This window comes from Vitis vinifera, chromosome 18 (assembly GCF_030704535.1).
Source record: "Vitis vinifera cultivar Pinot Noir 40024 chromosome 18, ASM3070453v1".
In the NCBI taxonomy this organism is placed as follows: Eukaryota; Viridiplantae; Streptophyta; class Magnoliopsida; order Vitales; family Vitaceae; genus Vitis; species Vitis vinifera.
In genome coordinates this window covers 508192-518211 of record NC_081822.1, presented here as the reverse complement: position 1 = coordinate 518211, position 10020 = coordinate 508192, and the positions used below count along the sequence as shown (strand labels likewise).

Sequence of the window (10020 nt, the reverse complement as noted above, 5' to 3'; positions counted from 1 at the left end):
AATATTCATTTTTTAGTGTTTTAAAGAAAAATATTAAATTATAATTATATCATATATTTAAACAAAAATAGAAAAATATATAAGTTTTTTTTTTTTTATTATTATTATTTTGAAATTTTATCTTATTTACTATTTAAATTTATATATATATATTAAACATATAAAAAAAAAACCACTATAATTGGATTTTAAATCATGCAACCCAATCAATCTCACTAACTCGAGTCTAACCCGACCAATCCAAATTTAGAAAAATAAGATTGGGTCAAACTTGAGTTAAGTATCTCGAGTTAAAGGTCAGGTTGGATCGAGTTGGGTTGATTATTTATTAATTTGGGTTAAGCTTAGGTTAGGCATCAACTCGACCAACCCGCCCAAGTTACAACTCTAATTCTAAACCACATTTATAGTGTTGCACTGTTCGAGTTAAACATACCACATTCAAACTAGGGTTTTTCCTTTTTATTTTTTTTATTTTTTTGTGGTTCAAAAGAAAAACGCAGAAGAGAAGGCCTTCAAAATGTTTTAAGCAAGTAAAAAGAATCAAAACAAAAGCAAAACTAGGTCCATGTAATTGTAATATTATTTTTTCTTTAGGTTTGAGAAGTCTAAATTTGTTATTTTTCTTAAGCTGAGAAGTATAAATTTGTTTGAAAACTAAAGTGTTATCGATACAATATAGAAGAGCATAAAAGTCTGTAGGATATCGTTTTTTAAAGTAGTTTTCACTGGTAGGAACAAAATTTTGTTTAATGACAACTCCTCTACCAATTCTCCACACAAATCGTTCCCATTTCCAAGATTAAATATCAAATCAATATTGATATAAAGATTCAACCAGAGATCTCCTATTCAATGAGCATTCTCAATATTTTGTGTTGACACAAATTTAACCGATGCTTATTCTTTAAGCACCATTGTTTCTTCTTCTTCTAAAAAGTTCACGATCAACAACTGCTTTTAGAATACAAAGTCTTTCATTGAATTGTGACAGAGATTAAAAATGCAGAGCAACCACCAAATGTGGACATGGTTCTGAAAATGCTTCAGCAGCACCCACCCTCTGGGATACGGACTAGTGTTCAACCAAGAAGCCATTCTCTTCATAGTTTCTAACTGCATCCACAAGTGTCTCTTCCAACGGCCTATACTTCCACCCCAGCCTCTGCAACTTCTCTGAACTTAACTCAACATCCTTCTCATCTTCAATGTAACTGCAAGTACAGACACCATTTTTCTCACTAGTATTTTTCATGATTCTAAGGTAAGGCCTTAGTCAAATGGAGTTGAACTTACCTTTTAGGGTAGTTGTAGTTGGGATACATGCCCTTCAACTTCTCTGCTAAAGCTTGAGCTTGGATTGAGTGTGCTGAGCATATGTATCTTCCCACTGCATTAGGGTTCTCATATGCCAGCAGAATTGATTCAGCCACATCGCGCACATCAACAACAGGATAAACAATATTTTTCACTGATTCGCCACCATCTGAAAATCGAAACCAAGGAAAATAAATAGAAGAGTTACCAAAAATAAGATGTTTATTGAAAGTCTAACATATGCCTAGCACAGGACACAAATACATGCTCAAGCAAAAGGTCAAGTCACTGTAATGGTCGATGCACATCCATGAGTAGAAAAAGATACTGAATGGTCAAAACACTCTACAAGGGATACAGACTCAAACTCCGACTCTGCTACAAGACTAACACGAGACTCAACAGCCATGATGACCAGCTCTGGGGCAACAAAGTTAAACAATCTCACCAACTTTGACAGAGATGGTTATCCCAAGACCCAATTTCCATAGCAGATCATAAACATCTATCCGTTTCCATCCACTAGCCTACCTCAATGCAATGTTCTCAATTTTTGTTTGCACTACATCCCCCTGGGATTTTTCCCACAACATAGATATAAACTGTGTAGTTGGGCCAATACCATCTGCATCTTGGGCGTTGGATCAAGCCCCATCGGCCAATAGCATCGGTCTTTTTCTATTCTTAAGTTACAGAACAAGTAGCGTATGCCTAAAAGAGATGGATTTAGTATGAAAAAGAACCTTTCATAAATGATAGGAGAAGCAAGCAGCTGCCATTCATTGTGGATTGCAGCATTGGCCCGAATACAAAGGATGGACAAACTGTTACAATGTTGAGCTCGCTTTTCTTTGTATGCTCCAGGGCTTCACTCTCTGCTATTGTTTTGGCAAGGCAATAATAATTCTGCCATTCATATTGTAATATCAACTTTACCACAAAATCCTTGAAGAAAAATATATAAATAAACATACAACATTTGTAAAATTAAGTTTATTTATGCATTGTATTGAATAAAAGAAGAGAGAGCACAATTTCAATAACAGAAGCAAAAGTTTCATGTGAATGGTTACCTGAGTTGCCTTGCAATATTCAAGGTCAGACCAACATTCTTCGTCCATGGGCCGATCCTTAGGCCTGTTGGGGGTCATGGCGACAGCACCAGCGGATGAAACAACCACAACTTTCTTCACTTTGGCCTTCTCACATGCGCTTAAGACATTACGCGTGCCCACTACAGCTGGTTCAATCAGTTCCACCTGGGTAAAATTCTTTAACACATAAGACCCCATATAAACAAATGAACAAAGGAAATTGAATTATGGTTGACTTGGTGAATTGGGGAAGCAAATAAATGAATGAATGAATAAACAATGAGAAATGTAAAATTGAAGAAGTTAACATGGAGATCATGCAACAAATTAAAGGCAGATAATTAAAGAGAGTATGAAACAATGAGAATTGCATATTCCAAGGAGAAACTAGAGTTTTTTCTTTTGTCTTGTATCCATAGATCTTACCTCAGGGTTAGATATTGGGCCAATAGGGACTGGGCTGGCAACATGGAAAACCCCAGAGCATCCAGCAAAGGCAGCGCAAAGGCCTTCATAGTCCAGCAAATCTGTCTTAAAAAGTTGAAGATTTTCCAAAGCCTTCTCCAATTTCTTTAGATGGCTGTTCTTTTCATCACCTGAAAAGAGAGTTTTAATAGGAATAGAAGGAAAATTTTCAGAAAAACTACACAGTTTTTGGCCAATAGAATATGTAATCAAAATAGGAAGAGCTCCGAAGTAATAAAAATGATGGTAAAGACTTATTTTCCAAAAAAAAAAAAAAAAAAAAGTACAGAAATGAAAGGGAGAACAGAGGATATTACTTGGGTCTCTGACCGTTCCATGAACAATATAACCCTTTGAGAGGAGAAACTTGACGACCCACGAAGCTATATACCCTCCTGCACCAGTCACGCACACTCTCTCCTTCTCTGCCTTCCCTTCCATCTTTCTCAGAAACGCACAAGAACCAGTTGGCTTGGGGCTTTGATCAGTGGTGGTGCCATATATGCTAGTCTACTTGTCACTTTCTCATCAGAAGAGTCAAAGTTCCAGGTCATGCTCATAAAAATTGCCGAGCAACAATAAAATAACCACTTAATATTCTAAAAATATTTTGTTAGAAACGATGAGATAATTTTTAAATTGTGAATTTAATAATTTTTATATTTTTTTTAAGAAAAGTAATTATTTTTGAATTAAATATCAGTTTTTATTCTAAGCATTTATATGTAGGTTTTTTTTTTAAAAAAGTAATTTTTACAAGAAAATAATAAAAATATTTTTGTTTAAATGAAGTAAAAAAAATGTAACAAGTTAAGGGTCTGTTTGGTTCCTGTTTTCTATTATGGAAAATAAAAAAACACTGAAAACATGTTTGGGAAAGGGGGTGATTTTTGTTTTTGGTGTTTTCCATGTTGTTGAAAAGCCTCTTTTAAGAGAACAAAGAAAAGTTGTTTTGATTATTTTTTTCACTATTAAAGGAAGAGTTGTTTTTCGTGTTTTCTTCTCCTGTTTTTTGTGTTTCCCTACACGTGGTTTCTCTTTCAACAGCAAGAAATGAAGGTCACGGAGAATGAAGATGACAATCATGTTGGTTGACTATGGTGGTCTTGGCGTGAGTGAATGGTTTTGGGTGTGAAAGGCGTTGACGACCGTGCTTTTGCTTTGAAGGGCAAGGCTACAGGTGGAAATGCCGTGAGCGACAGTGCTTGGCAGCAGGGTGGAAAACAGTGGTGATAGGATTCAAAATATCGGCCTAGTCCGGTACGATTCGGTCGAGTCCTACCCGCCTTGACACTGACCGTGCCAAGTCCGATGTTAAGTACGATGAATTCGATTATGAGATTCTCAAATCCTAATTTCTCCCGTTTAACACAATTGTTACCTCCTTGGAAGTCTATTAAGATGAGAGATTAGGGGATAAGGGCTCCTCCCTTACCTCACTACAATTGACGAACCATAAGAGCTTCAATGCTAGTGGATGGTGACTCATCGTCGCCGACACTGGGACTAGACATTCTTTCTCCAGCTTCGATGACCCTCGACTATGATTGGGATTTGAAAGAAACCTTTGGGTTTAGGGATTTACTAGTGGTTGTTGGAATAGGGAGAATCATATTTGGTAAACTTGTAATTTTATAATTTATAATGCAACATCAAATTTAATATTTGGTAAAATTATATTTGGTAATTTATATGTAGCATCAGATTTAATATTTGGTAAATTAATATTTAGTAATTGATAATTTATACATTATAAAAAAAAACTTGTAAATTTTATAATTTATATGCAACATCAAATTTAATATTTGGTAATTTATATGCAATATCATATTTAATAAATAATACCATGATTTGTATAAGATACATTTATATGTTGATCTTCTGACATGTGTTTATATGGTAAATAAATTATATTTACATTTGAATCATTTTTAATTTATTATTTTATGTAATTTTTTTATCTTATAATATTTTAAATTGCATTAGGAAATCAATAATTATTTTTAAATGGTATAAAAAAATATATTTATATTTGAATTATTTTTTATTTTATTAATTTTTTACCTTATTTATCTATATCATATTCCATGTTCATATTTATCTACTAAAAGTTAACAAAAATTATAATTGGTGTAAATAAATTTGAGAATAATTTTTTAATTTTAATAAAATGTGAATTTGAAAATTATTTATATGCTCACGATATCAAGTTAATTGAAGAAAAAAATATGTTTTTTATTTTACTTGTTCTGAAAAAACTTTTTTTATTAACTCAACCAAACATGTTTTTGTTTTTTTTTTTTTCTAAAAACAAAAACCGTTTTCCAGAATCAAGTTCCCAAACACAATTGTGTGTCTGAAAATACCAAAAACTATTCTCAAAAACTGTTTTTAAAAACAACAACCAAACAAACCCTAAATTTCAAAATTTGAGTTTTCAAAAACCCTTTTAATAAAATAACCCTAAATTCTAACCTAATAAAATGAAAACAGATATGGAGTTATTAAGGACCATGTTTCCCTTACTTTGGGGTTTTCTCATCTGTATTTTGGATGAGCTGGTTGATAGATAATGTGTCCCCCCTGCCCACTCTGATGTCAAGGAAAAATGGGGGACCTCATTTATACCAGGAGAATGACAACTCTTTCATTCTCAAACAAGCAGATATTTTTTCTTGTTTTGGTTTAGATATGAATACCCTTCTCATCAGTCATCACTTCGTTCAACAAAGGATAAATTGGGTTTTTACCTATTCATTTGGTGTTGGGTAGCGTCAAATCATTATGATGAATGCTTCTCTATCGGAATAAAAGGGGTATATCGGTTTTGGATTCCTTAATCATGTAGTCTAATCCAACAAATAGTTCTACATCAGTGGCTTCCACAAAAGAGCCAAGGGAAATCCTGCAAGTTGTGCCTACTAGCCAATTATATTCCATCTTCTTCACAAGCAATTGATGTAAGCATTGAACGAGACAAGATATGATAAGCCTGGCAAGCAAAAGCAAAGGTCCAAACCATCAAAATCCACCATCTTCACCTCCTTTCCAAGGTTACAATTTTTATATAATATCAAGTGGGCAATAAGATAAACAACAGAACAGTACTACTAGTATCTATGATCCAGAACTGCAATGTAAAGGGGAATTCCTAGGCAAGAATAGTTGGGAATCATCGATATTGCCTAAGCCAGAAGGCCTTCTGTCAATTATTTCTAATCCAAGATGCCAGCCTCCTTGTAGCTTTTGATGGAGTCGACTAGGGATTCTTCCAGGGGCCTGTAACTCCATCCCAACTTCTGCAGTTTCTCTGAGCTCAGATTTTCCACTTCCTCTACCTCTGTAAAACTGCCAGTACAAAAGCAGCATAAATGAGTATACTTCTTAGAAAGGAGGATAACACGTCTTAATATTCTTATCAAGGGAATCCGAGTAAGAGTTAAGGAGCTAAAATTTGGAATAGGATGGTAGTAAACATCTTTTCAATGCAAAGAAGTTCTCCCAATCACCACCACCATAAAAAGAGGAAAAAGAAAATCATCATGGAATAAGAAACTTACTTCTTCGGATAATTGTAGTTGGGATAAATGCTCCTTAGCTTCTCCACCAAATCCCGCGCCTTGATCATGTGTGCTGTGCATATGTATCTTCCTTCAGCTTCAGGCTTCTCATATGTGATAAGTAGAGCATCAGCAACATCGCGTACATCTACAATCATCCGAAACTTGTTTTCCAGTGTCTCGTATCCTTCTGCATGCTCGAATAAGAGGTAATACCGTTCACAAATGAGAAAAGCAATAGCCTCAATGAACCATGTTTAAGAGGAATAGCCTAGACCAGAATGTCTTGGGAGCTTATTCAATGGGAGTTGAAACTGTGAAAAAATTACTTAACAAAAGAGTGGCACGGAATCTTATGCCATAAGCAGAAACAAGGCCTTACTCAAGTAGAAATGAAAATACGCTGGAGAATTGGGCAGTTGTCCTCAAAATTAGGGGGTGGATACTGGGATAATGCATCCATGCTACATCCCGACTAAGTTTCCACATGGGAAGAGAATTGAGTCTAAAAATGTTATACATAGACTTTGGAATACCCTTGCCTTGCTAGGTCCATCATTAGTAAATTAGGTAAAGTGTGAGTACAGTACCTTTCAAAATTTTAATGAGGACCAAACTACTTGCATTGATAGTGGACTGCAGGATTGGCCCTAGAACGAGGGTAGGGCAAACCGTCACAACATCAAGCCCACTTGTTTTCGCATACTCAAAGGCCACACTTTCTGCTTCTGTTTTAGAAAGACAATACCAATTCTGGCACAAACATAGAATTTGGCACTCAGCATAGATGTACAAACTTTTTGTAGGAGCACAACTTTAAAATTGCTTGTTTAGTAATAACAATATCAGTGTATTGAAACCAGTGTATTTTTCAAAACTATGCTGTCAACGTATGGTTGAATTTTCAACAGGCTACCTTAGTTGCCCGGCAATATTCTTTATCAGACCAGCAAGTCTCGTCCATTACTTTACCCTTGGGCCACCTAGGATTCATGATAACAGAAGCTCCAGAGGACACAACAACAACCCGTTTAACTTTTGCTTCAGCACATGCCTTAAGTACATTAAGAGTGCCCTTCACAGCAGGCTCCATTAATTCTACCTGCAAAAGAACTATTTGAAAATGCGACAGAAAATAAAGAACCTAGGTTATGCTTACATAGTGAATTTATAGCAACTGTACAAGGTCAGCATTCTTCAATTGCCTTGGTTATTTTCTTTGAGAATTATCTTGGATGGGACCCACTGGAAAATGCCATCAACTCTTGGGTATAGATGTACGAGTTTCACCGAGAATGGAATCACCAAGTCCATGTAATTCTATTGAACAAGTCAGAGTGAAGTATATGCTTGCCTCGGGATTTGCTACAGTTGTAGGGGGGACGGGACTGGCAGTATGGAACACTCCATCACATCCTTCAAAGGCAGAACAAAGAGCTCCGTACTCCAGCAAGTCTGCCTTAAAGAGTTTCAGGTTCTCAGATGCTTTCTCAAGTTTCTTCAAATGAGCATTCTTTTCATCACCTGCAGGACATTTTCAACGAATTTACATGAATCCCCTTAAAAAATTTTGAACAAAGAAATAAATTTCTTTTTGGTATGAACAGATCTGTCTTAAACATAAGCTTTGTTCTGTCTATATATCATTAGGGTGCATTGCTTGACCCATGGGAATAAAATCACTTTATTATATTTTGGAAATGCCGATTTTTCCCCTTGACAGGAATCATAATAGCATTCGTAAACAGCGGAAACAACTTCGGAACAGGAAATGGAAAACTAAAAGTTCCCCAGAAATGGAAGAACCTTGTGACGAGTAGATAAAGCACTAATGAATAATCGAATACTCCCTAAATCAGCCATTCAAGCAATACTGGGGTTGAGAACATCGGAAATCAGAACCCCAAAAGGGAAACCAAATGAAAAAAATCAGAGGCGAAATTTTTTCCAATGAAATGAGCTCAACATAAATATTACCCAGAAGAGAGAAATCTAAGAAAATTAGATTGAGAGTGTCTATTTTCCTTGAAAATCAAAACAGAGAATAAAGGGGTGAAAAGAAGAGAAGGTTACTGGGATCTCTAACAGTTCCATGGACAATGTAGCCCTTGGAGAGAAGAAGCTTAACGACCCATGAAGCAATGTACCCTCCTGCGCCTGTCACACACACTCTGCCCTTCTCCGCCATTATCAAATCAACCCACGGCTTCTCTTCCTCCTCCCCACCGCTTCAACCCCTTTTATTCATATAATGGATGTAGGCCATGACGCAGAATTTTAAACGTCGTGATAATCTGGTTGATTCTAAACTGTAACCCTAGCGGCACCCTTCTAGAACCACTGACCACAGATAGAAGTATTTCAAATCTATATATTGTGCTTCTTTTAAACATTTAAAATGCTTTTTCAAAACTATTACTAAATAGACTCTCGACGCTTATTTGAATATATATATTTTATATTTTTGTTTTTAAAAATTAAAAAAAAAAAAAAAAAAAGGTACTTCTACACATGCTAACTCTTTGTCTTGTATAAAAAGCATGGATTAATCTTATGTTTTTAAAAATTGCATTTCCATCTTAATAGTTGGTACCATTATCAAAATCTTGGCATGAAATAAAACGGGTACAATATATTTATCCAGCACGTAAATTAAAGTTTGAAGCTAAAAAACAAGTCGGTCAACTACACGCCGACGTGGTGTGATGAATCAATGGCGTCATGGGTGAGCTAATCACACAAAGACTCAAACGTCTTAAAACAAAAGTCGCCATCTCTGACTCTATCCACTGACATTGATTGTGGTACCAAACCCAAATAATAATAAAAAATAAATAAATGGGTCAGGCCGTATGGGCTGGGCCGCTGGGACGGGAGCATGTTTAGGCTTGCTTGGTCTGGGCTGGGTCTGCCAGTCACCAAGCCTAGAACTTACAGTACCCCATTAATTCAGCTATCTAGCACGAATATGGACCATTTGAGAACTGTTTTTTATAACAAATTTCTTTTCTCCAGAATAAAAAAAACAGAAATAAAGTTTGATAATCAAAAACTATTTTTATTTTCTGTTTTTAAGATTATAAAATATTATATTTTTAGGTAATATCTTTTAATTGTCTTCTATTGTTTTTATTAGATTTTTTAGAAATATTTTAAGAAATAATTATACAAACATATAGAATAATTAAAAATAAAACATTAGATATAAAAATTATTTTTAAAACATATTTAAAAATAGGTTAAAAATATTTTAGGTTTTCAAATATACTTTTGTTCTATAAAAATCATATAACAATTTTAAAAAATTATTATCAAAAACTATCTTTCAAAATTATTTTCAAAAACAGTTACAATTGTAAGTTGTCAATGATAATCTTGGTTGTTGACTTGTTTAACATTTTGAAGATCCCATATCTTCTTTTTGGCTACCCATTCTAACTAGATTCATATCACATTCACTATTTTATGATGTGGCCAAATTTTATAGATTTTTAGTTGGAGATTGAATATTTTATTATATTTTTTATGATTTATTTAATTAGCTTGATCTTATTCATTTAAATTATGTTTGGTTTTCAAAAGGT

The 10020-nt window shown here is 34.5% G+C and overlaps 2 protein-coding genes across 3 annotated transcripts; both read right to left on the bottom strand.

The window, feature by feature from the left end:
- Positions 1–820: 820 nt before the first annotated feature.
- Positions 821–3447, bottom strand: LOC100247939 (cinnamoyl-CoA reductase 1). Of its 2 annotated transcripts, none has more exons than XM_002275495.5 (6): positions 3194–3447; positions 2838–3007; positions 2391–2576; positions 2061–2223; positions 1297–1486; positions 821–1214 (listed from the first exon to the last, which is right to left on the bottom strand). In XM_002275495.5, the coding sequence occupies exons 1-6, from the start codon at positions 3315–3317 to the stop codon at positions 1076–1078; spliced, it is 972 nt and encodes a 323-aa protein (XP_002275531.3). In that variant the 5' UTR covers positions 3318–3447; the 3' UTR covers positions 821–1075. The 2 variants fall into 2 exon arrangements, with proteins under 2 accessions (XP_002275531.3, XP_010664020.3); XM_010665718.3 differs by having other exon boundaries at positions 2391–2588; positions 3194–3374.
- A 2436-nt stretch (positions 3448–5883) lies between these two features.
- LOC100242793 (Rossmann-fold NAD(P)-binding domain-containing protein-like) lies at positions 5884–8818 on the bottom strand. The gene is made up of 6 exons (XM_002275526.5): positions 8510–8818; positions 7791–7960; positions 7353–7538; positions 7027–7189; positions 6437–6626; positions 5884–6224 (listed from the first exon to the last, which is right to left on the bottom strand). Exons 1-6 carry the CDS (start codon positions 8622–8624, stop codon positions 6092–6094), a joined length of 957 nt encoding a protein of 318 aa, XP_002275562.1. The 5' UTR covers positions 8625–8818; the 3' UTR covers positions 5884–6091.
- Positions 8819–10020: the final 1202 nt, after the last annotated feature.